The following is a 27123-nucleotide window of genomic DNA, read 5'->3' on the forward strand; positions in this document are numbered from 1 at the left end:
CATGAGAGTGACCTTGAACATTGATTGAGCACCTGTAGTCGCAAGCAAGTATAAGGTAGCTAAGAAGAATCATTTAACAGCTGTGCAAGCTAAGGCAAGGGAAGTGGAGGACCCTGCCCAAGAACTCACAGCTCTCCAGGGGCAGATCCTGGGTTCAGGTGAGGTATCTGGCTCTGAGCTGCTCTTTCCACAAAAGCAGCTGCCTTTCCAGCTATTACTCAACACAAATTCTAAGCTGTTCCCTACGTCCCTGATAGAAGAATTCAAGCCCAAAATGATAATATTCACAACAACCTTACCTCACATCTTTGTGCCGTTCAGCAATAAAAAATATATATACAACAACACAGGACAACAGCCATTTTGCATTTGTTCCCTGAAAATGCTGTGAACTGCAACAAAACAACCCATTTGTCTTTGATTTCAAGCCAAAACACATTGAGTTTGCTTCTTTACTTCCGAGAGAAGAGAATTCACCTCCAGAAGAGATGCGTATGGAGGTCTGCCTGCATCAGCGCTGCCTGGGGCAGCCAGGCCCAGCTGGTCTTCCTGGACAGCTGGTGCCACTGTTTTAATGCTGAGAGGTTGAATGAATCCACCTCTTTCTCAGCAAGTCACCACCAGCTCCTCTCCATAGAAAGTGGCAGAAACAAAGGTCCAGGAAAGGCCTGCTTCCTGAGCAAGTGGAGGGCTCCGAGCAGGCAGCTCTGCTGGGAACAAGACCAGGAGCATAGGGCTGGACTAGCCTTGGGGGCTGGGATCAGTCTTTGCCACTAAAGGGAGGAAGTGGAGAGGCTATCTGGGCAGATAGACTACATGAAGGAAAATTCCAAAATGCCCTGAGCAGGGTCCCAACCATTCCAAGATCAGTGCTTTGCCCACCTCCTGCTCACCATCAGCTCTGTGGAGCAAGTGTCTTCACCCTCTCTGTCTGTCTAAGTCCCTCCTGGGACATCAGCCTCCATTTCCTGTACCATCCCCTTCCCCTCTGCCCAGGAAATCTTGCTGGTTCTTCCCCACCCCGCCCCCCCCCCCCACATTGCCCTGCCCCAAGCTTTTCACTCCCTTCCCCTCCCCTGAGCTCCCAGAGCTGCGACTGACCCATGACCTCATTTAGCTCTTGGGTTGTCCCTGCACTTATCTGCTTGGAGAGCTTTATCCTCCTGGATGGCCTGGACTTCCATGGGTGCCCTACCTGCTGATGCCCTCAGCGTTTAGTCTAATGCAGCACACTCAAGGTACAGAAGATAAGTACTTGATGAATAACTCAGTCGACTTTGGCTTTAAGTAACTTGCTCGAGGGCCACTGCCAGCTCCTGCAGCATCACTCACTGAGTCACTGGGTACTTTTACGGGGACATGAAAATGTACTGGTACCATCACTTATGTTGTTTTAAGAAGAATACAACACCAGGCCACCAGAATTGCCATGGTCATCTAACACATCCTGGCAGGAAACCATCTGTTTGCCTTGTCCACAACATTCAGAACTTCAGGGCATTTCTGGCATTCCATGCCCTCTGTGATTGGTTCCCATGCACATCTCCAATCTCCCTTTTCCCCTGATACCTCCTTGGTCATCTAGACATTGCAGCCAATGCAGCCACTTTCTATTCCCCACACCACCCCCTGTCTCCCTGAACTTGTGCTCTTGTATAGGCTGTCCCTCCTCTTAGGAATGCCATCCTTGTAGCTGCAAATCCTACCTACATTTCAAGGTATCTTGAAATCTTCAGTGAAGATATTTATGTAGAAATTCTCTGGCTAGAATATCCGCACCAGTCTTGGTACAGATACCACTTTTTCTATTATCTTTAGCTATCTACATAGATTGTTCTACTAGGCTGCAAGCCTTTTAAAAGAGTGAGGGAATCTGACTCAAACCCTGCATCCCCCATAGCTCTTGGCTATAGACTAGGTATAGATACCACTCGGTGGTGTTTGTTGAAAGTGGATGACTGCTAACAACTTCTCTGGATTGCTATATACAAATGGATTCCCCTAAGATACAACTAATGAGGCCCTTGGACATTTTGTAGAAGGATTTAGGCCTGTTTTGGATGGCTGACTTCCCCCATTTCTCCCCGTTACAGCAGGCCTGCATTTCATCCGTGAGGGAAGAAGCTGACTTAAGAGCTGAGCACAGAACACGATTCACAACATCAGGGGAGTCACAAGGATGGCACCCCAAGCTTTATAACAACCCTCAGAGAGAAACAGTCAACCGTCTGAGAACCATTCCAAGTGGAGACACAGAATGAATAATCAACAAGACAGGGAGCTTGCTTCTGGCGGGCACTCGGTGGCCACGAGAGGGGAGGGAGGAAATGATTCTCACCAAGGTAGTCCAATGGTACAAGATCCAAGTCCATATCACCCTTTCACAGGGTCAGAAAAATCTAATAATGTAAAATAGCTTTACACTGAGAGATCCAGACATGGTTTTGTATCTTTAAGTCCAATCCTGTAATAGAAATGGGCTGTTTCTTCCTCTTTGGCTCTGTTTCCAATTAGAAATGGATTGTCCTTTAATAGCTGCAGGAAATAGGTAAGAGGAGAGTTGGTCCTCTGGCTTAAAACCTCCATAATCAGGCTGGAGTTGAGACACGTCCTTTTGGATGTTAACTGGAGCAACTTAAAAAGAGCTCAATCTTGGACCGCCCCTCCCTCTCCCAAGGGCTTTAGTTCCCTCCTTTGTAAAACGGGAGCAGGGGCGGACTGAGACTTCTAAAGGGCTCTTTCCAAGCTTATCCCTAGGACAGAGAAGTTGAGGTATCGTCTAAGAGCATTCCTTTAGATATCATGGCTAAAATGACCATCGATATCTCTTTAACTGACACCTGCCTTATCACAGGAAAGCAAAATCCCAAGGTGTGGAAGCCATCCAAAATAATTTCACAGCCTTTGAGACAGGAGGAGGTTATCACTTCCACCCCTCTGGATAAATGCTCTCTCTAATGCAAGACATGCTGGTAGCTAGCTGTTCCCTGAGACAGTCTCATGGTAACAAAATGCCTTTGGAGTCTCCCATGGGACCTTGTTTTCCCAGAACTATAACCTTATTGTCATCTTTTCCTCGAGATTTCAGACTGCAGCTCTTGTTTTCCACATTAATTCAAGTTGAAGTGTAGCCTCAATCATGTTGGCAAACATTCCAAATGGAAATGAATTCTCAGGTTCTCACCAAAAATTGCAACATCCTCGCCAGTCCAAGCTGGATGACATTTTGTGTCTTATGTAATGTCTGTTTCCCAAAGGAATTAAAATGCTTCTGTGTATAGCTCTGCCCAACAAATTTATAATAAGGTCTACTCCTAATTACCTCTTGTGAACAAGCAGAATCTGAATCCCTGAAAACCAATCCAAAAATCTTTTTTGCGCCAAGAGTTTTATTTTCAAAATTGACTTGAATCAGATGTTGAGAAGCCATAATAGTCATCTCTGTCACATTTTCTTTTGATAAAATATTTGATAGAGGAGCCAACTCTTGATGCCACAGCCCAAGAGACTGGGTTGTTTGGCATCTGAAAGCCCTCCCATGCCCACGTGCCTAAGATCAAGCCACTTCTCGGCCTCACCTGGCCAATATGATTTACAAAGCATTTTGGCTGGCTTTCACATAAAGTAAGCAGGGCTCAGAGTATTCTCCCCATTTGACAGATGAGGAAACTGAGGACCAGAGTGGTTTGTTGATTTAGTTAACAACCTTTTAAGCATAAGACTTTCCCAAATTCACATGGCTAGTGTATGGTAGAGCCAGTACACATTCTGCCTTCTTTTTTTTTTTTTTTGAGGAAGATTAGCCCTGAGCTAACTGCTGCCAATCCTCCTCTTTTTGCTGAGGAAGACTGGCCCTGAGCTAACATCCAAGGCCTTCTTCCTCTGCTTTATATGTGGGATGTCAACCACAGCATGGCTTGCCAAGCAGTGCCACGTCCATACCTGGGATCTGAACTAGTGAACCCGAGGCCGCAGAATCGGAATGTGTGAACTTAACCACTATGTCACTGGGCCGGCCCCTACATTCTGCCTTCTGATTAAATCACACCACATTTACATGTATTCAGGCAAAATGCCAGTGACGGCTCCAGGGAATGGGGAAGGGGTCTAACTAGTGAGAAGGTGAGAAGAGCCTGCGGAATTGTGTTGTAAAAACATAATGTCCCTGTGAAAGGAGGTGAGAGGACCAAAGTCATAGGAACACAGAGGAGGAAGAGATGCTTCTAGCTTCAAGAATGGGGAGATCAAGGAAGGCTCTCCCAAGGAGCTTTTGAGCTGGTCCTGCAACAGTGGCTAGGATGGAGCAATGAGAGACCATGTGATGCATTCTGCTTTACAACAAAATAGACCAGAGAAACTCCCAGATGCTTGCTTCTGAACGTGGCCCAGAGGACACAGGAAGCACAGAAAGGTGGAGAGAATGCTGCTTACATGGTGGCCCAGGTGTTCGTCTCTGCTGGCCCCTCTGCAGCCTTGGTCAAACCTCCTGACTTTCCAAGGAGCAGAGGGGAATGCTGCCTCCAAAGTCTAGTTCATAGGCCATGGTGGGAATCAAGTGGGCTAATGGCCAGATTGAAGCACTTTAAAATAACAAAGGAAGGGAACAAAGACAAGGAGAGGGAAGAGAGCAATAGAGGAAGGGAGAAATAAGAGAGTGGTAGGAGACCCCATATGTACAAGCTTTTTCTTCAGCAGGTGGTTTTCCAGATTCTCTCAGCAGGACTGCCAAGAGGTTTTTGTTTGTTTGTTTGTTTGTTTCGTTTTATTTTGTTGTATTTTTGCTTCAACCTAATATACTCAATCTGGTGGGCCTCCTGCCAACACCATGCAAAGGGACTCTCAAACAAAATAGCTGTTTTTTATTCCAGCTTTTTAGATTCTGGTCAGTGAGATTTTTGAGTTTCCAGACAGATTGACAGCTCTCCATGTCCAAATCACCCTTCCTTGAAGGATCAGCTTCAATGGTGCCATTGCCGCCAGCCCTGGGCCCCCATGTCCTTCCTTGACTTCCGTGGTTTTGATCACAATTATCCCTGTATCACAGATGTATACACACATATATATATATTAACCCTACACTTGACTACAGGCTTCTAGATGGCACCAGACCATAGCTGTGTGAGGCGGGGAACTGTGACGGTATCCTCGGGAGACTCAGGGCCTATGCAGCATCTGGCGCACAGGTGTGTTTAGGAGAATGACTGGCAAGCAGGGATTGCATCTTACCCCACTGGGGCCTTCCCATTGTCATTTTCATGGGGCTCTCGACAAAATATAGCTTAATTAATGGGCCCTGAATGGATCAGGAAAACATCTCCTACAAACCAAAAACAAATTTAACAAAGAGCAGATTAGAAATTTTATTTGTATTTTCTGTCAGTGAAGTTTATTTGAAAGTGTGGTTTAGAAGGAGATTTTTCTCCATTTGTCTTAGTGTCAGTTAAGACCCAACAGCCCTGCTGTCATGGAAATTAGAATGTTAGGTCTGCCAATGATTAAAAGTATCTTTAACGATTCTTAACCTTTCTTTGGCTTACAGAACCCTTTATAAATCTGATGAAAGCTATCCCAAAAGAGCACAGACACAAATTTTACATACAATTTCAGTGTGTACAGAACTCCAGAAGCCTATCCAAGGCTACTCTCAGATTAAGCTCTGGCCCAGTGCTTTTCAAAATGTCATTCATGGATTTTCTCCATTGAGCTATCTGTGAGGTCTTGCTAAGAACTCGATATTGGGGCTCTGTCTTAGGCCCAGTAAAACAGCAGCCCTAAGGAGGGGGCCCAGCAATCTGCCAACTGAGCTGTCAGCCCGAGTGATTCTGATCCACACTCAAGTCTGAGGGCCATTGACGTACACCGATTTTTTCATTTGCACAGATGATGAAGCTGAGAATCAGAGAGACAAATTCACTCGTCCAAAGTCACACAGTAAATAGGGCAAAACTAGATGCACATGTTTTATCTCATATTCCACAAAACAAAGATTAAATGTTTAAAGTTCTATATTATATTATATGTTTGCATAACTTTCAGGAAACATACTTTTTACTCCTGATAGTAGGTTTTAAGCGTAAGGACACAATTTGAAAGTAGAATTCTAAAACTATTCAGAGGATTGTAGACTATTTTCATAATACTTTATTAACTAGGAAATCTTCTTATTCTACTAAAATGTCTTTCTCATCAAATGTTTAGGTGCTCCTGATTCTATGATATCAATTGTTTTTATTTTGTTTTAATACATGTCTCTGGGTAGTTGTGTCAATAGAATTTTGGTGAGTAGACTTATATTTCCAATGCTTTAGGCCTAGAAAATGTCTTACTAAATGGAACCTCACCAATATATTTTGTTGTAAAGTAAACATGGTTTTGTGAGGTGAAAAGCATTATACAAAAATAAGATGATATTCCAGCTCTTCCAGGCTCTGAGCTTACTGAAGGCAATGCCCAGAATACTGTCTGTCCTACGGAAAGCACAAAGGAAATGAGTCTGGGATTGATGAACGATTGAATAAACCTACTCTTCAATGGATAAGCAGGAAGTGCATTTCCTAATGACCAAATTACAGGAGCTCTTTAGGAAACGACCACTTGGATGGATGTGGGATGACTTGGCAGGAACTCTTTGTTATACGCAAATAAATCTTACCAAAATTCAAACTGTTGAATCAGGGGCAATCAAATTGGACACTCGGGCCCTCCCAACTGTCTCAGGTACACCTCCCAGTTGCCTAACCAACACCTAACACTCTTGAGAAGAAAATTTGGTGCAATGGTTTTTGCTTGATGGAAGAGCAAAGGCTCAGGGGAATGGGACTAAAGGCCAAAAGGGCAACCTTTGGCTCTTTAGTCACCTCTGTGAATTTATGTCTTTCTTCATCTGCAAAATGATAAGCAGTGGAGATTGAGCAGGTGGAGGTATGGGAGGGACAGGACACCAAGTGACTGGTGGGACTGAATAAAGGTCTTGAATGGCACACTTCATCCTGGATGGCAGCAGGGAGCTGGAGAAGGACACAGAGCTCAGCATCTAAGACTCTATGATGGGAATGGGCCCAGCAGAGCCTCGTGGTGGGTCCCGCCATGGTTGCTGCCGCACCCTGGAAGGCATGGTAGACATCACTATTTGATTAAGTCTCATTTTCCTATTGAACCTCAAGAGAGCCTCACTTCCTCTTCTGTAGACCACGTTATGCTGCCATTGGCTTTAGCATGTGAAATAAAACTTATTTTGCATTTTGGCTCTCTGAGACTAAATGAGTAGATCATCAATTATGATGGCAAGAAGATCTTGTTATAGGTTGCAAATCATTTTCACTTCCCTTCTTTCCTTTGGGACTCCACCACGGAGGTGACAGGACAGGGCCTATTATTTCCAACTTATAGATAAGGAAACAAAGATTCAGACAGGCAGAGATCTGGCAAACGTAGCTCAGCTGGGATTGAGTGGCAAGTCTGTCAGATTCCAAATCTCATGATCTTTTTAAACTAACTCCCTGACTGCCTTTTCAACTTAACCCAAACCCACCCAAACGGTCCTGAAAGTCAAACTCTAAACAATTATCAAAACCCATTTACATGTTCACAGGACTCTGGCAGGTTTGTTACTTGGTTTCTTTGGCCTTGATGTCATGGTGACTAAACAAAATAGGAATGGCATCAGCCTTCCGAGGAAGAGGACCTGGGATAGGGACACTGTCTCCCTCACGCAGTTACTTACTCTCCTAGTGTCAGTTTTCTCCTGAATCTGTGGCTGCTTCTGGGCAAATACAGTTAAAATTGCACACACTCAATCTTAATTTGTGATCTTGATTTGGCAATTACTGTGATTGTTGGAAACAGGAAATTCTCAGGGGGTAAAAAATCAGGTATTTGGTTCTTGGTGACAAAATGCAAAAAGTCCCTTCCCAGCCTCTCACAGCAGTGCTGTGACGGGGAGGATGAAACATCTGCTCCAACATCTGCGACCAGAGACCCAGACATCACTATGTGTGCCAAGTGCCAGAGCATTCCTGACGGAACGCGTCCTTCTATCACATATGGAAGGCTTTGGGTTTGCACATGATAAAGAAGGAATGGAGGCTGTCTTAGCTTGCTAGGGCTGCCATAACAAAGTACCACAGACCAGGTGGCTTAAGCAACAAAAATGTATTTCCTCACAGTTCTGGAGGGCAGAAATCTGAGATCAAGATGTTAGCAGGGTTGGTCTCTTCTGAGACCTCTCTCCTTAGTTGTAGATGGCCGTCTTGCCCCATGTCTGCACCTGGGCTTCCCTTTGTGCCTCTCTATGTCCTAATCACCTCTTCTCCTAAGGACCCAGTCATAATGGATGAGAGCTCACTCTAAAGACCTCATTTTAACTTAATTATCTCTTTAAAGACCCTATCTTCAAATAAAATCACATTCTGAGATACTGGAGGGTAAGATTTTAAATATGAATTTTGGGGGGACGCAGTTCCACATATCATAGGTACCAAACTGGAAAAAGGGAAAAACGATCCACTTAGAGACATTTTATTTTCTACAAGGCCAAGAGAAAAGTCCTCCTTCCATCACTGCATTAGTTAACTTCTTATTTTAATACCCCATTTTGAAATTAACGTCTCTTCATTTCACTCTTGCCCCAGTGCCAAGCATGTATGTCATTCTGCCTTGTATTGTGGTTAACTGCATCTTTCTGATTAGCCGGTGAGATCCTGGAGGGCAGACAGGACTATCCTTTAGTTACTTCTCTATGCTTCCACCACAAGACTTCCTGCGAAGCGGATACGTAACCAGCATTTAATAGAATTCACTCAAGAAACACCTGCTGAAGCTTGTTCTGTGGCAGGCTCTGCGCTAGCCACTGGGTGTTATGTTGATCGAAATGAGGTGACTCTGGCCTACATGACTGAAGAATGAAACCTGTATCAAACCAGGAAGAACCATGCCCAGATCTGTTTTTCCAAGCTCACTCTAGCAGCTGTATGGCAGAGCGGCAGGGGTGGAAGGGTGCATTGAGGGGCTGCCATGGAATCCAGTCGAGAGGCAGGGCTGTGTGCTGCAGTGCAAGTCGCATACCCAACTTTCATTTTGCCTTCACTCATTTTGTGACACTGGGCAAATTGCCTCATTTTTCTGAACCTCAGTTTCAAATATTTTCTAATGTAAACCTAGTTGAGTTTCTCTATATTTTGAATACAAATATATTTGTATCTAAAGTTGAGGGTTGTGGCTGCTGGCCCTGCAGAGGGGCCTCTCTCATTACCCTGCCCCTCCCTACACCTTCATCAGAATTGGTTCTACAGCAGCATTAAAGGAAGCTTTTTCTTCTCAGCCCTTCTCCTGAGCCTTATTACATAATCCACATCTTTTTCCGTGCTTTTCTCTTCTAGACTATCAGAACTGTCTTTCTTTTTTTCCGTGTATGTGGCACATTTCCTCTGTGATTATGCTCTGTATTATGTCCTTGGACAACTCTGGGAGAGGAGGAAGACTTCGCCTGCTTTCTGATTATTTGATACAAGAGTACAGGCTGAGTTTGACTGTGGCTATTAAGAGGCTGCCAAGAATCTAAACTCCATCCAGAAAGTCATATATTCTCTTCCTAGAACAAAAAAATCCACTCTGGGGTGGAGTAGGGGAGGTGGAAGTGGAGGATGATGTTGGGACATATACATCAGTTGTACCACAAATGCTAAGCTGTGTTTAATGTTTATGTGGCCCTCCCCCCCCCATCTGGAAGCTGGTACATTTTCGGTGTTGAGCCCTTCTAGTATATAAATGACATACCTCATTTCCTGCCTTTCAACTATTTCTCCAAAGGCAAAACTTCTCTCATTTTAAAAAAATAGTGAGGAACATGGCAGACAGAGCTCTCTTAAACACAGAGTGACAGCTTATATGACCTTTAGTGATATGGAAGTGGCTTTGACAAATCTCATTTGTCTGTACTTTCCTTGGGGCTGAGAGTGAAGACAGTTCTGAGGCTCAGGCTAACTCCTTGGTGATAAAATGGGAGAAGATGTGACTTTGAAAATTATGGAGAGTGGTATAATAGTCTAGAAAAATGCGTACCATCCCACTTCTCTGCAAAAGCAATTTATGTTAATTGAATAATAAACGCACTTCTCAGCACTTCCATATAAAAGATCTCCACATGCTAAAAAAGAATTACTCAGATCTCCTTAGATATGTCACAGTGATCTTATAACATGCATATATGCTACTATATGTGTAGCTTTCTACACACATCTGAGGAGATCGTTTCGTCGATATGTGGGGCCCACAGGTGCTCGGCTTTGGATTACTGATAATCCTGGGTCCCTGACACTCATCAGTGGTCCACACAGGGTCAGTGAGCTTTTAATAATGCAAGGAGCACCTGCAACTCACCACCCAAAACCATAGCTATGAGTTGACACAATCTATGTCTAACCACATGGCCGTACCCCCATCCCATCCCCTGCATCTTCCCCACTGGATCTAACCATCAGTCTGAATCCTGTGTTCATCACTCTCTTGCTTTCCTTTTTATATGATTTTATTGCATTTATTTGTAGTCCTATAAAATATATTTTTATTTTATTTGTGTTTAATTTAGAATATTTTGAGAATACTTTTTGCACTAAATGTTTTAGTGTCACTACGGTTCAACTGTTTTGACTGCTGTGTGAATATACCACAGGTTATTTTCCAGTCTCCCTTTGATGGGCATTTGGGTTGTTTCCCAGTTTTGCTATTGTGAACAGTGCAGCCATGAGCATTCTTATACACGTCCCTTCTTGTACATGTGCAAGAATGGAATTGCTGGAGCACAGGTTATGTGAAATGTTTAACTTCAGGAGATAATGACAATGTTTAACAGTTTATACCATCATCCTACACGCACATGTATGTATGTGGATGGTTCATATTGCTCAAATTGACACTTGCTACACTTAAATGATAAAAGCAATATTTTCCACTTGATATTTTACTCAGAAAAAGTTAAAAGAAAAAATGCACTTCTTCCACAAGCCTAACGTTATATGAGTATACACAAAATGGAATGTCTTAGATCATGCCAAAGCTTGAACCAATACAACTGATAAACTCATACAAACCAAAACAATACCACTGAAATAGAAATTACACCTTCCAAGGAACGGTTCTATCTAACGTCCAGAGAAACATCAGCTTGTAAACAGTACAAAATGCTGAGTTCAGAGTCTGGGTTGTAGATATTGATGCCTGGATGTAAATGAGACCTCCCCACCCGCTTCTAAATGCCCTGTTGTAGAAACCTGGGCTCTTTTCTTATCTGAAAATATGAGGACCTTCCTTGGTGAAAAAGCCTCCATGTGCTTTCTCTTTAACTGAGAGAGGTGCAGATACCTTTAACAAGCCAGACAACGTTGTAATTAGCAGCTTGTCAATAATCATCAGCAAACACTATTATCTGAGATTTTTACGTTCTTTCACCAGCTGCTGTCATCCTCTGAACTCTATTCAGTGTTTTGATCGAACAATTACTCTTCTTGTTCAGAAATTGCTTGACTTATCTCTGGGACAAAACACGTCCCTTTGCATTTTCAAAATGGTCCATTTTTCTTTCTGAGTGAAACAAACGAGCTACTTTGAGTTATAATTCCGCGTGACAGTCCACTTCACGAAGACAATATTTTCCGGCCTGAAGAAAAGAAGGAGGTTGAAAACCAACTCACCTTCACGTAGAGCTGCTGAAATTCCTCCAGGTTCAGCCTCCCGCTCGGACAGTCCTTGAGAAACCCTTTGTACCACTGCTTCAGCTCATGCTCATTAAACTCCGTGCTCTTCACCAAGTCCTCCATCACTTCGGGGGCCAGTTTGCTATTCTGTTTCCCCATTTTGCCTGAAGACAAGCAAATTAACGCAATTAGCGCCATGACTGTGATTATTTCAAACTTGATTAGAAGCCTAGCTAGAATTCTGATCAGTCCCTTGGTGGGACCTCGCTCCAGTGTGTCTGATATCCAAGTCCGCCCAAATCTGCTTCCTTCTATTTGATATTCTAGAAGAGATGAACACAAAAGACTCTTTTCACGGTTCAAAAGGCTATAGAGCTCATCCTCTTCCATGATGCGTCATCTTTCACATACACTGACTCCCAGTTAGGAAGGCAACTGTCCTTTTAATGTTATTCATAAAAAGGACATGGAAACTGTTTATATTCCCTATGAGTTACAATTCATTAGCACTTGCTGCTCAGGGGCCTAGTTCCAGAACAACAAGAAGGCTTTATTGCCCAATGATCAAAAAGTGACTTGGAAAATCCTGAGCAGCAGTAGCAGAGAATCTCAGTTGTTTTAGTTCTAAAGTTGCAACCTTTTTTTACATGTGGAAACAGCTCACTTTTATTAGTCACACCAATTCTCTATTTCTCTTCTCATCTTCAGAGACTTCCTACGACATTGCCTTCAGAGTTGACAAACTCTTGGTGGCTTTCTCAAAAGAGAATTTCAAGAATTTCTCTTGAAATTGGTGAATTTCATTTAACATAATTCCATGCTGTTATTCTTGCTGCTAGTAAGTAAAAATAATAGCATAGAAAATAATACCTATATCAATTATGTGTCAGGTTGTGTGGCCAACATCACAGTAGAGTGTAGGCAGACAGGGCATAGGTTTATAGTCATTGCTGATTTTTACTCCTGATTCAGACATTTACTATGTGTTTTATTTAGGGCAGTATTAATTAACTGCTTTATCTTTAATTTCTTCCTTAATAAAGTGTACATAGAAACAAAACTCTTTCAGATTTTCCATGATGGCTAATTAAGAAATAAGTAGATAAACAAAGATAAAAAAATACTCCAAAATTAAAATAGTTTTTGTACTAATACAGGAAAATTAAGGATGATTTTTTAAAAAATTTCCCTTTAATGTTGCTGTTTCATTATAAAAAAAGAATCAAAACAAAACAAATTAACACAGAGTGATTAAAAAAGTCAAGTTAGACTTGAAAATCTGAGGGACCACCAGAATAAAGAAAGTGTCAGAAGATCTTTAAAATCCTGTTAGAGGAGACTGAGTTAGGTTTTGAAGAATTTGACCTGGTGGACCTGGTCCTTCAATGTGCTTGAGACACATTCTCTCCCAGGCACTAGGCAGGTCTACACTTGCAAGCCTAGAAGGGTAATCTCGTCACATACTTTGTTGTTCTTATTTCTTCACCTTCTTCTAAGGCAGATTCCACACCCATTGTCAGTAACCTGCCCTAACACTGAACAATTCTTTCACTGTAATGAAACCAAACCACTCCTGCTACTTCCAGGGAATGTTTCCTTCTTGGCATCATCCCAACAACACACAGCACGGTGAGAAGATACCATGAAGACGGCCACTTGTCTTCCAAGCTCTTCTGTTTGAGGAAAGGAGCTGAGGATCAGCAACTACACCCTTTATTACAGAATTTCTCTACTTATTTTTGCTCTTAATTTCAAGTTCCAAGTCTCTTATTAGCAACTGTCTCTTAATTATAAGTTACTGTGGGATTCCACAGCTGGATATAGAAATCAAGTGGGTACTCAGGTGTCAGGTTTAATTAATCTGGGTAAGAAAACTGTAATTCATGATTATCCTGAGAATCAAAAGATGTATTACCAAACCTTTCAGAATTTCACTTTTTCTTTTCAGCAGAGAATTATAAATTTTCCTTATTGAACTGGAATCTCACCTAACAATAACAGCTACTGAATATTGAGTGTTGGCTGTGGGGTAGGTACTACACTGAACACTTCACAAACTTTACCTCTAACCCTATGACAACTAAGCAAAAAGGACGAGGGCAGCTCTTGTACAAGATCATACAACAAGTGCTTGGCAGAGCTAGAATTTGAACCTGGATCTGTAAGACTCCAATGCACAATCACAGACAGACAGGTGGATGGAAGGCATTTCAGGAGAAGGAAGAGGAGGAGCAAAGCCGGTAAGGTTTGAGAGGGTGAATCAGTGCCTCTCAGCGCTGAAAGAAGGGATGAGAGAAGCATCTGTCACTTTGCCAAGGCCTTGTTTGGAAAAGACTGTTAGATCTACCAAAACCATAAGATCAGAAATGAGTTTGTAGTGATGATGGGAAAATGGATTAAGGTGTATTAAAAATTGCCTCCCCCAAATGCCTTTAGAAGGTCAACAATGTGTCAGCGTCTCTCTTAGGCAAGGAAGCTTGGATTCTCCATAGATCATCTATGATCACTTAAACTGTTCCAGAGAATGGGGAGAGGGTGGTCTCTTATCCACATGGGGAACATTGTCAGGACCATGAATCACAGTTTGGGAGATTCAAATGCATAAATTCATGCTTCTGGGTTACGGGTCATGGTCAGCATCATCATTCAGGTGTGCCTAACAATGGATGAATCATTTAAAATCAAGTTCTGGCCTGCCTCAGAGTGGCATAGCCACTGCCCTCATCAGGTCTTGCCTGTGTTAATGATCAGCCTCTTCACTGAGCTCTCTGGCTCCAACCACCTTTCTGCATGGCTGACTGAATGAATTTCTGAAATACAAACCTCATCATCCGATCTTGTCCCTATAACCCTCAACAGTTCTCCGTTGTCTACAGGATCTAACCCAATCTCCCTAGCATGGCACAGGACCTGCCTACTCATGTCCTCATTTTCTGCCAGTCTGTCTTTTCACTTCATATACTAGCAATAATCAACGATTACATATGTTTCCACATGTCCATGCTTTGCACACGCTGTTCTCTTTTTCTAGAATGACAGCTCCCTTTGTCTTCTCAGAAGACTTCTCCTTCTTTAAGTGGCCTCAGCTTACACGCCACCTGCTCTGGGAATCTTCAAGGACTTTCCAAGGCTGACTAGCATCTTTTCTCCTAGGCATCTCCCTTTCCTTGTAAAAGCTTCCATGATCATTATTTATTTCTCTACTGGATTATTAGTTTCTTGAGAGAGAGGACTGTCTTTTATTTATCTTTGCATCACTGGTACCTTATTCTCGATGCTCAACAAATATTTTTTGAGGGAATGAATGAATGAATGAGGGCGACTGAGCCACTATGGAGTAGGTACTCAAGGACCTTGTTACTGGTCTTCATCAAGTTATGGTATTTGGTATGTTTCTTTCTGGGAAAATCAATCTCATAAAAATCTATCTGCGAGGAGAGTCAATGCAATCATAAGTATAAATACAAAGTACGGGCAGCAGATGGGAGGAATGTTTCATTTAAGTCTATGGAAAATGGCCTGCCCTCCTGGATTGTTTCCCTTTCTGTCTTCATCATTAAAGTTTGAACACCTTGAAGGCGAGACCCATGTCTTTTATCTTAGTATTCTCAGTACTTGACATAGGTGGTGCTCAGTCATGTTTGATAATAAAAGCATTGATGGGTTAACCCTCCCCACCTATCCTCCCTTTGTTCTGAGGCTACAGTGGTATGAGTCAAGTAGTATCTTTCATTACGGGACCAGAAAAACAGAAAGGGTAAAAATGACAGCAAAGCTTATCACATTCTCAATAAAAAGATTCCACGTCACAATGTGCGAGGGATTTATCCCAGCTCTGTTTCTAGTTGATTCTGTGATCTTGGGCAAGATCTTTTCCTTACTCAGTTTCTCCATTTGAAAAATAAATGAGTTGGACCAGATGATTTTTAAGGATCTTCCAACCCCATCATTCACTGCTTTGCAACGTGTGCTTTTTAAATAAGAGAATATGAGTCAGAGACTTCAAACTGGCTTGCCTCAGAAGAGTCAGCACATGTTGGTTCTGTGGATTCTTTACCTGAGAACTCGTCAGTACTTGAGTGTTTGTTACCTAAGAAGGGAGGGGACAGACACTGGAGTGTATTATTTTTAAGCAAGGGTTCCAGGTTATAAGATAAAAATGAGCCCAGCCCCAAACCAAATAATGTCTCATTGTTTGAGCTGCAATTGAGACAGACTGAGTGCTAGGCACAAAATGGGAGAGGTGGAGCGGTTCTGATGGGCAAGAGAACACCACCAGTGACGGCCCACGGGCGAGGAAAGCCCAACACCATTTAATTGCAAATGATACCCAGAAAAGACCATATTTTTCTACATTGCAATTTACAAAAGGCTTTTGTACAATAACATTTACCTGAATAACAATGCTTTAAGAGATAATTATCATCCCCTTTTTACTGATCAGGAGTTTGAAGCTCAGAGAGATAAAGTAATTTACCCTAGCTTGACCAGGTAGTAAAAAGCTTAGTGCAGAATGAACGAGTTCTCTGGAGCCCATTGGTTTCCTCCTACAGGCCATCATCGCCTCTTGCCTGGATTCTGTAACTACCTTCTACCTGGTCTTCTGGCCTTGAGTTTTGCCCACCTCTCATCCATTTCCTACCCTGTCTTGATAGCAGGATTCCGGAGCAGAAGAGGCAGAGTATGTAAGAGTGCCCTTAGGAGAGAACTGGGAGACTTCCTGGAGGAAGGAAAGGCCCACCAGTGGAGCTGAGAAGCACCCATGAGCATCTTTCCTCTGCAAACCCTTTCGGCACCAAGGGTTTGGTGCCGGGCTGAAAGGAGTCTTGAATGGAGTTGCGCTGGTTCTAGGGTCGAGTTACCTGGACCAGCCTTGAATACATCAGGTCTTCTCTCTGGGCCCTGGGCTCCTCAACTGTACATGGAAATAACTGGAAGAGACTGGCCTTGCTCATGCTTAGATTCCTGCCTAGATTGCTCTTTCTTTTCCTTACCACCTGTCTAAATCTTACTCCTTCTGCAGGGCTCGGTTTCAATGCTGTCTTCTCCATGACATTTCTCTACAAGCTCTCACAACTCTCCTCTCCTTGTCCTTGCTAGCAGGGTTTTGTATCAATAATGACCCATGGCTGGTTGACTGAAGCAGGCAGAAAACTCTCTGGACAACTCAGTTTGGCAAACATTTATAAGATCAGATATGAGATCTACTGGGCATGGTAGGAAATAAAGAGAAGACATGGTTTCAATCTTTAAAGGCTCAGAACTGAATGAGGAGACAGTCACACCTCTAGAAATACAGGGCATGGTGAGATGAAAGCTCGTAGTGGAGAGCTATGGAGCACAGGGGACAGAGAGACAAATTCCCACCAGATCAGGCAACTTCACCTATGACTGGTCCTCAGGTGAAAACTCTTAAGCAGTGTTTCCCAAATTGGCCTGAATACAAGAATCACCCCGTTGGTTATCTTGTTAAAAATACAGCTTCATGAGCCCCTCCCTTAGAGGGAAATCTGTACTTTTAATAAGCAACTCAGGTGAATATAATCCTCAGTCAATTTGGGAAGCATTGATGAAAAAACATGAATAAAAATCAAAGTAGATGGTCTACGGAGAAAACACTCAGAGCACAGACATAACCTAACTTGTCTCTGATTCTTCACTTCCTCCATCTGGCATCCCTGATATGTTTTAAGAACCTTGTACTGGGGGCTAGTGTAAAGAATTCAAAAATCTCACAATTACGGAAGACAAAAATATGAAAAGGTTTGCATCTGGGCTCTTCTGTTTTAGGTTGGAGAGTTTGAGGCTCCCCAAGACCACATGGGTAACCTATGGCAAAGCCGTGATGAGAACTCCAGTCTCCTGACCTGGCTGGGTGTTCCCACCCTCCCAACCCCGCAGCATGCTGTCCCCATGCCAAACACTTAAAGCCTATAAGCCAGGAGGCATGTTTATCTCTGTGCCAGGATGTTGAAACAATCCCCATCACCACCCATCTATCCTATAAACAAATGACATTTGGTTGCTAGTTTCCAGAGACTGTTAAAACAATCCTGAAAACCAAGCCTCAAAGTTGCCCAGCACATTGTGTCAGGTTTTCTTTGCTAATAAAGGCAAATATCTGACACTCTGGCTCTTTCTGCTCTTCTATTCTTCATCCTCCTGAAGCCAAGTACTCATGAGCCCCCAGCAGCATTTCCAAGGGGCAGGGAGAGTGCTAATCACAGGCTGGCCTTTCGTGCTGTCTCTGGGGCCCAGAGCAGCTTCAGAAAAGGGGAGAAATCCTTTCTCATGGAGTTCCCTGATGACATTCCTTCAAACCCTGAACCTCGTGGGATTAGCTGAGGTCCTGGCCCACACACATGAAACAGGAAGGGAGCACAGATTGCATCCTTGGTGACTAAAGGTAAGGCAAGAGTAATTATTTGATCTGCGCTAAATGAGGGAAAACCATTCTGATGGCAGTGGCAGTGGCTCTGTTAAGGCAAGTGACAAGAGTTCCATCCCAGAAAGTACAATAAGCACACAAAGGTAAAAGTAAAAGTGGGCCTCAGGAATCAACCATCTGGTCCAAGCTTTTTGTTTTCTAGAGGAGGCCCAGGGGGTAAGGGGCCTTATGCCAGGGAACATAGAAAGTCAGCACAGGGACAAGCAGTGTCCTGGCTGCTGAGCCTCAGCAAGGAGACTCAGAGGCTGCTGCCTTGCCCAGGCCTGTGACCCTTGGGCACTGAGATGGGCCGAAGGTCCTAGGCTTTGTGGGACTGGGCAGAGCCAATCCATGTCCCTGTGACTAGGCTGTGAAGAATGGCCTCCCTCCCTAGGCCTGTTTCCAGCCAAGTTCCCACCTGAGCTGTCCTGCTACAGCTCAGGCACTGGAAGCCTGAAGGGGCCCTGGTGTCATGTCTGTTTGGGACAGTCCTGACACTGGGACAGGAGCTGCCAATGAACATTAGCCCTTGAATATAACTAGGTGATTCCAAACTAAAATTCACCTGGTAATTTGGTGGCCTTGTGTTCAGGGACTCTGATCTGCAAGGGATCAAGTGGCCAGATCAGCCCTTGGGGGTCAGACTCAACTCCCGTCTTCTTCTTCCTCTCCCAGGCACAAGGAACATATCGGGAGCACCTGGGAAGGGCAACTGAGACTAAACCACGCTTGGTGCCCAGGTGCTAGGCTATGACTTTGGAAAAGTTTCTATTCAAACTCAATTTCCCTTTCACTGCATCTTGTGGGCTCCCTTCTCTCTCTATCTGGACACAATGTCTCTTTTACTTTTTACTTGGGCTTAGCTTAGTGGGAGAAAAAAAAGTGTGCTGGAGTCAGATCTGGGATCAAATGATGCTCCTGCTGCATATAAGGTATATGACTTGTGATAAATTAATTAGTCCATCGGACCCTCAGTTTCCTCATTTGTCAAATAGAAGTGATCACATTGGCTCACTGGGTTGCACACTGAATTCCTTCCAACAGGGCCTTTCACATAACAGGTGTTCAACAAACAGTACTATTATTATTCTCATCACAGGACCCAGCAAACTGGGCTGCTCCAGAAGATGGAGAGGAGGACATGCCAAGATTTAAGCCCAGACATCTAGAAGTCATTCTACCCTCCACAGAAATTGTGAGACATGGGGAATTTGGCTATGGCCCTGTTTACTGTCCTCCTCTTAAGTAAAAGTTCTTCGTATTTGACCTGACAGAGGAAAGTCATCTGAGGACCCCGCAGCCCTGACTAAGCATCAGCTGTTGAGTGAAGTTTCCATGCAATTCCTCGCTCCCCCACTGAACAGAAGTGTGAGCTGATTAATAGCTGGTAACCTTTCATCTGGAAGTGTTTCAAGGAGCCACCCACTTTTCTGCATCTTATTTTTACTTCTCTGTGTGTCTTGTCTGCGACCACTCTATGTGTTTCTGAGAATCAATTTCTATGAAAGGAAATGAGCCGTCTCTGGCAGTGTCAGAACCTCACTTAGTTCTGTGAGGTAACAGAGGAAATGCTTTCATTAATAATCACAGCCTTCTGTCCAACAGATTGTGTTCTCCGTTGTGCTGCCAAGTCCCAGTGGGGAAGGACTGTGGTCCTTATCTCAGAGCAGCAGGGAGCTGTGAAAGAGAAGAGCAGAGCGGGGGCACCAACGTCACCTGCACATCCCCACTCACAGGGCTGGGAGGAGACTAGAGCATCAGTAGTACCAGCCCTCACCTTGCTCTCAGAGTGAGGGCTTGGATATCCCAAGGGGTGAGTGACATGTCCAAGGGTCTACTGATAGTGGCAAAGTCACTCAAGTCTTCCAACTCTTAGGCCAGTGGTCTTCCCCCTCTGAGAGCCATTTGCATTCACCATGTTGTAAATCATTATCTCTACAATAATTAAAAAAAATGCTTTAACTCTGATGGGGTCTCAACAGGGAGAACTTTGAAATTCTCATATAAAGGTGGCTTTATAGAAGTAAAACATTCTATTTGAAGGAAGCATGATACTAAAAATTAATTAATTCACTTATGCAACAAACTTTTACTCAGTATTATCATCTAATTACAAAGATAAATATGCTTGCAAAATTTATCTCCAGGGCAAGTCCTTCTTGAATACCAGATCATATATCCTTCTGTCTGCTAGACATTTCCACCTTTGAATCCTACAGTCATATCAAACCCAAGTATCTGCTTGTGCTGCTCTCGGGGTAAATGGCCCCACCATCTGCCCAGGGTCCCACTCGGAGCCCAGGGGTCATCCTGGACTCTTCTACCTCTTTCACTTTCCTGTATCTAATCAATCATCAAGTTAAGTAGTTAGTAGATTCTACTTCCTAACTCTCTCAAATTCCATCTACTTCTCTTGGTTGCCACTACCTTATTTCAGGCCATCATCATCTCTCACTTTGATTATGACAGTAGCCTCCTAACTTGCTTCCCCATCTGTGGTTTTGCACTCCTGAAATCCATCTTTCACACTACAACAGAACGACCTTTCTAAAGCACCAAATCCAATCACATCACCGCTCTGCTTAACCCCTTCAGTAGCCTCCCATTACCCTCACTCTGAATCCAGTCCTCAGCATGGCTTTTCAAGACTCACCTGGGCCTTACTGCCCCAGGACCTCTTTAGTCTCATCTGCACATGCTCCCATCCTATGCTCCAACCTGTTATATTGTCTCAGACCTCTCTGGTTGTGTGCTTGCTGCTCCTTTTGCTTTGAGGGCAGTTCCTATTAGCTCCACTTTGGTCTTCTAGTGAACTCCAACCCATATTCCAGACATAGATGAGGAACCTCATCTTCAGTGACTTCATTGTCTGGCTTCCTCTGTCTCGCACCCTGACTCTTATTATACACAATGCTGTCTTGTAAACACTGCTCTCACCACACCACCAGCTCTGGCTGTCACCATAAAGCACATCTGCCGTCTCACCAGACCCAGGCTTCCTCAAGGGCAGAGTGATTGTCAGGTTCGCCTCAGCACTGGTTCAGAGTCTACTACTGAACAGACGCCCAGGAAATGTTGTTGTATCAATTAATTATGATGTGATCCCTGTCAACAATGAACTAGAGTTTATCAGCTGAGTGATAAGAGAGAATCTATGAATAGAGATTAAAGATGACTGCTAAATGCCATTAGGAAGAGACCCGCAAAGAGTCAAGAGAGACAGAGAGAAAGAGAGAGAGAGAAAGAGAGAAAGAGGAGAGTGGAGGGAACTTCAGGGAATCTGTAACAAAACTACTCTAGGAGCTGAAAAATTGGGTGATGAAGTTTTTACAAAGTGTTCCTTCAAAATTATCTCAAGGAAATAATCACACAAATCTGCAAAGACACATATACAAAGATGTTTCCTCCAGCATTGTTTAAAACAGTAAAAAAAAACTTTTTTGAAAACAACCTAAGGAGCGGGCCCCAGGCCCAAGTGGTTAAGTTTGTGCACTCCACTTTGGCGGCACAGCTTTGGCGGCCCAGAGTTTGATCAGTTCCGATCCTGGGCACAGACATACATACTGCTCATCAAGCCATGCTGAGGCAGCATCCCACATAGCAGAACCAGAAGGACCTACAGCTAGAGTATACAACTACATACTGGGAAGGCTTTGGGGAGAAGAAAGAAAAATAAAATAAAAAAAAGATTGGCAATAGATGTTAGCTCTGGTGCCAATCCTTAACAAAACCCAAAAAACCCAACCTACATGTCCAACATAGGAAACTGGTTAAACAGATTTTGTTGGAACTACACAATGTAAATTATGAAGCCGTTAAAAGTGGTAATGTAGATCTGCGTTGATTGACATGGATTGGTATTGACTCAATGCCAATTATTTTAACATATAAATTATAAAACAACCATATATTTTCAAGGATAAATACTTACCTGAGGACATGTATTAAATGCAATAGAAAGGAAGAGGAGAATGGAAGTGAGTACAGAAGAGAGAAAATACGTAATAAAACACAAGAGGGGCTTTATATAGACAACAGTGATAGTGTGCCATGAATGGAGGAGTATGATTAACCTAAGTGTGCACTTGAGATCCAAAAAGAGAAAGAAAAGGGGGGTGGGGGAAATGGGTAAAGGAGGTCAAAAGGCACAAACTTCCAGTTATAAAATTAGTGTACCCTGGGGATGCAATGTACAGCATGGCAACTACAGTCAATGATACAGTAGTTCATACTTGTGAGTTGCTAACAGTATATCTTAAAAGTCCTTATCACAAGAAAAAAAACTTTTGCAACTACATATGGCGACAGATGTGAACTAGACTTATTGTGGCGATCATTTCACAATACATACAAATATTGAATCACTATGTTGCATATCTCAAACTAATATAACATTACATGTCAATTATACCTCAATAAAAAAAAGAAAGAAAAAAGGAGAAAAGACATTGCAATAAACTGCTAAGTAAAAAAAGCAACTCACAAAACACTATGTGCACTATCATCTTGTTTTTGCCTTATATATACACACACTGAAGCTTGTGCACACAGAAATTCAGGCAGTACAGAATTTACATCAAAATCTTAAGAGTGGGTATAACTGCTGGTGGTGTGACAGTGATATTTCACTCCTAAATATCTTTCTGAACTTTTTAAAATTAGCACATATAACATTTATAATCACAAAAAATGTACATAAATAATTTCAACAAACAAGTAAACCAAACGTCTTCTGTTCACAAAACAGCCTCAAGAATCCTGGAAAAATCCTGCCCTTTTCAAACAATTAATTCACAGCAATATTTCGGGGTTCACTTGTAGGCCAAAGACCTTTAGTTCCGAGGTCCATCCTTGTTAGCTTTGGGTGAAGTAATGAATATGGGAGAGAACTTCAAGAGAATGCCAAGTCTGTCGCCTCCTTGCCTGTCCCAGCACCCTGGAGAAATAGTGATGGGGGGATGCAGTGTTGCGGGAGATCCCTGGGTCAGAGTCCTTGAACCCTCAGGGAAACCTCTCTGAGGCTCAGTTCTGCCATCTGTGAGACTGCTGATAACAATGCCAATCTTGGTGTATTAAATGTAACATAGAGAAGAGCTTGTGAATGCTAAAGCACTATCCAATGTTCATTATGATGACTGAAATTCAAATTCTAAGATAGAAAATTCAAAGATAGAAAAAGATGATTATTTCATAGATTATCACTTCTGGGTACCTAAGGCCAGATCTAGGATTGTCCAACGAAGTCCAGAGAGGGATCTACTAGAAAGTCAAAGGGAAGATCCAAGACAGCTTTCGAAGCAGTAGCATCTCTGGCTGTGTGTGTGGATGGATCAACCTTCCCTGTCCACTTTCCAGAAATAAGGAAGTTGTGTTTTACCTGAAGGTAAAGCCCACCATTCTGAGACCTCACTGTGAAAAGTTTTCTAGGGCCCTCCTAAATGGCCTGTGTGAGTTTTCTGTGCCTTCACAGGCTCATGGGACGACGCCTCTCCCTAAAGCACCAGAGCTGGTTTCAGTCCCAACTCTGCCAATGTTTCCCGTGTGACTTTAGCAAAAGTCAGCTTCCTCTTTGAGCTTCAGTTTTCTCATCTCCAGAAGTTCTGTGAAAGTTTCTGCCTCACCCCATTCACTGAGTCATTGTAAGGAACAAACCAAACAGGCAGCTCTAGCTCTTAAGCTTGTGCACTTTCCAGGACATCTCAGGAAAGAAAACAAGGCTCAGCTATAGGAAAAGAAGTGGGCTTTGTTGGGCAGGGATGAAGTAAGGGAGTAAATTGCAAATCCTGGGCATGAAAGAGCAAAGACACCTGTTGATGACCAGCCAACAGAAGGTTCACAAAGAAGAAGTTGGAGGAAGAGGAGGTAACCATGTGCTCCTTCTGGGAGCTTTGGGAGGTGGATGGAAAGGGCCTGTTTACCAAAGGTTGCCAAAGGAGTGCTGATCCTTTCCAGTGAGGTTCCTGTCTTTGATGAATTTCCAGCTCTGAATTACGGTCATCCCAACCTTGCTGGGCCTTTGTGAAGTATCCAGCAAGGCTGGAACAAAGCACTTTATTGTGGTGCATGAAAAATATCTTGGCTAAAAGGGACAATGCCAAGGCTGAGAGGGCTAAAATTAGACCTTCCATACTGTTTGACTTGGCAGTGGTACGCACAAGCACAGGCTGCTAACGTGGCAGCCTCCACTCACCCACCTCCCGGCCGTGAGCCTCCTGAGAGCACAGGTTACATGTGCTGAAGGAGCGGAAATGCTGCTTCCTCTGGCACCCTGTGGGGATGACAAATGCTTCGGGGCCTGTGTCACTGCCACTTGAAGCAGCAATGTTGAGTAATACTTAGTTTTAAGGGATATGTTCCCACATCTGCTAATTTGCAGATTCAGATAAAATCATCTCTCTCCTTCCCATTAATCTAATGCCCTTCTATTTTGAAACCAAAAGGAAATCTCAAGACAATCACATATTTGAACCTTATATTTACCTTTACCTGGGAATTTACAGCTTCACCCGTGTAACCATTACATAACCCAAAGAACCAGTGATAAGTACCTTACATCGGTGCAGTAGCGTCATCTACAGGAAAGAGCACAGGCCTTGAAGTTAGACAGATGAGATGAGATAGCCAGCTCTAGCACTGCCATCAGCTTGTGCCTTCCAGAAAGTTATGGAAACTTTCTTATCTTGTTCATTCAACTTTAAATTGCGTATGTTAATAACTACTTCAAAATGTTAATGCAGTAATAGATCCATATGACTGATATTTTAGCAGTAATAATCATAACTTAGTAAGTACTCACTACATGTTCATGGATTATGCACTTCATCTCTGCAATAATGTTACGAAATAGATACCACTGTCTTTATTTTACAGTCAAGGAAAATAGGCTTAGAGAATTTAAGAAACTTGCCCAAGGTCACACAGCAGGAAAATGGTACAGTTGGGATTTGAACCCTGAAAAGCTCTGGCCCACTATTAGCTATTCTGCCTTATTAAAGGAGATGAGAAACAAGAAATCACTTTCCAGGACAAAAACTTATTTCAATATAAAGATTCTCTCTCCTTCCTTGTCTGGGTGCTGCCTTGATCTGTGCAGTTCTTCCCCCAAGTGAGGCAACTTACAGGTGCTCTGAGGCTCAGTCCGTTATCTCACAATTGCCTTCTTCTGGCCCCCTGAGGCTTGGGGAGGGCTTGGATGCTAAACACAAGGGCAGCAATGGAAAGCATGGGGAATGTTTAGCCTGGAGAAGCAACGACTCAAGAGAGGAAATCTGAACTCTCCTCCAACACGTGAAGGCTTTACTGGCACAGAAATAGACTTAAAGATCAGCATAACAGAATGGAGAGTCTAGAAATAGATCTGGCTATACATAATTACTTAATGTATGATGAAGGAAGCTTTTCAGAACAAGGGGGAAGAGAAATACAATTTCGTAAGTGATGCCATCAACATCACTTGATAGCAACTTGGTGAAAAACACGAGTCAGAACCACACCATACGCCATCTTTTAAAAAATCATTAACATTTGGAATAAACAATTTAATATAAAAATTAACCCAAAGAAAACTATTAGAAACAAAATATGCTAGACAAAATGTTAACAGCTATGTGGATGTATACACATAGCTTTATATATAAAGCAAATTCCAATTATTAAGGAAACCATTAGAATCAGAAGAAATCAATGATCTGAGTATGACTAGACCATTCACACCAGAGTAAACACAAATAGAAAACAAACCCAGAGAAACATGTTTAACCTATTTATTAAGGTTCAGTTAGACTTTCTAAACATAAAAGCAGCCACAACTAGAAGGACCCACAACAAAGAATATACAACTATGTACCAGGGGGCTTTGGAGAGAAAAAGGAAAAAAATAAAATCTTTAAACATAAAAGCAATGGCAAAAACTATAAAAGATAAGATTGATAGATATAACTACATAAAAATTCAAAGTTTAGGGAGTCTAGAAATACGAGACAAAAAGGCAAATCAAAATGGGAAAAAATATCAAAAATTAAAAAATTCTTTTAATTAAATGGGAAGAGGGCATGATAGAAAGCTGGGCAATGAACATGGACAGAATATGAACCAAAGATGGACTATCAATGGTCAAGTTCAATCCAACTGATGAATAAAAGACAAGCAATAGGATATACTGGAGTATATAAGGAAGACATTTGGTTTAAAACTAATTCAGCCTAACCTTGTTTTTCCAAAAAGGCCTGATGTGGCCTGTTGAGCAAGCATTATACATCTGCTTTAAACATTTACAATGTTCCGAAGATAAGAACGATGCCCTTAAGGATAGGGATGTATCTTCCCCCCTATATCGGCATTTCTTTAAGGATAAGCATCTCTTCCTAGAAACTAAGGATTAATTGCTGACCTGCTGTGCTCACCTTGTAAACCACTGAAGCTGCTGTGCCAGCAAGTGTCCCATGACTGTTGTAAAAGGGGCTTTCCTGTCATTCGTGATGTATGCTCTTTGTTCCAAGATGGTATATAACCACTTTATACACTGACTTCTTTGGTGTGCTTCCGTCCTTGGGGAAGGAAGCCCCTGGGCTATAGTCAGACCTGGCTCATATAATAAACTCACCCCAATTTTGATTTATAAATTCATTATGGATTATTTGCATCAAAACTACAAATAACCAAACACAGTAAAATTGTCTGTTGGTACAACCCACTAGAAAATACTAGAAATCAAGAAGTGTTAAATAAGAACACTCTGATTCCAGGAGAAGCTATCTTAAAGAAATAATTCAAGAGACGAAAGTTATACACTGGGATATATTTATTGCAGCTTTATTTAATAACGGCAAAAACTCTAGAACTATAACCAGTCCCCATTAGGGAAATGGATAGTAAATTATGGCATGTTAACTCAATAGAATATAAAATGTGAGTACAACATTGAAACATGGCAAATTACTTATGATATGCTAAGTGGAAAAAGAAGACATACAATATTAAATACACGTTATAATTACAACTGTTTAC

General features: G+C 42.6%; 1 protein-coding gene across 1 annotated transcript in view; it reads right to left on the minus strand.

The window, feature by feature from the left end:
* VSNL1 (visinin like 1) overlaps positions 1-27123 on the minus strand; it is a 108509-nt gene that overhangs the window by 46449 nt on the left and 34937 nt on the right. The window contains exon 2 of the mRNA XM_070574380.1: positions 11688-11854. Coding sequence (XP_070430481.1) covers positions 11688-11849 — 162 coding nt within the window. The 5' untranslated portion in view covers positions 11850-11854. The remainder of the gene's footprint in view (positions 1-11687; positions 11855-27123) is intronic.

The sequence above is a fragment of the Equus przewalskii genome, chromosome 14 (assembly GCF_037783145.1).
Source record: "Equus przewalskii isolate Varuska chromosome 14, EquPr2, whole genome shotgun sequence".
Classification (NCBI taxonomy): Eukaryota; Metazoa; Chordata; class Mammalia; order Perissodactyla; family Equidae; genus Equus; species Equus przewalskii.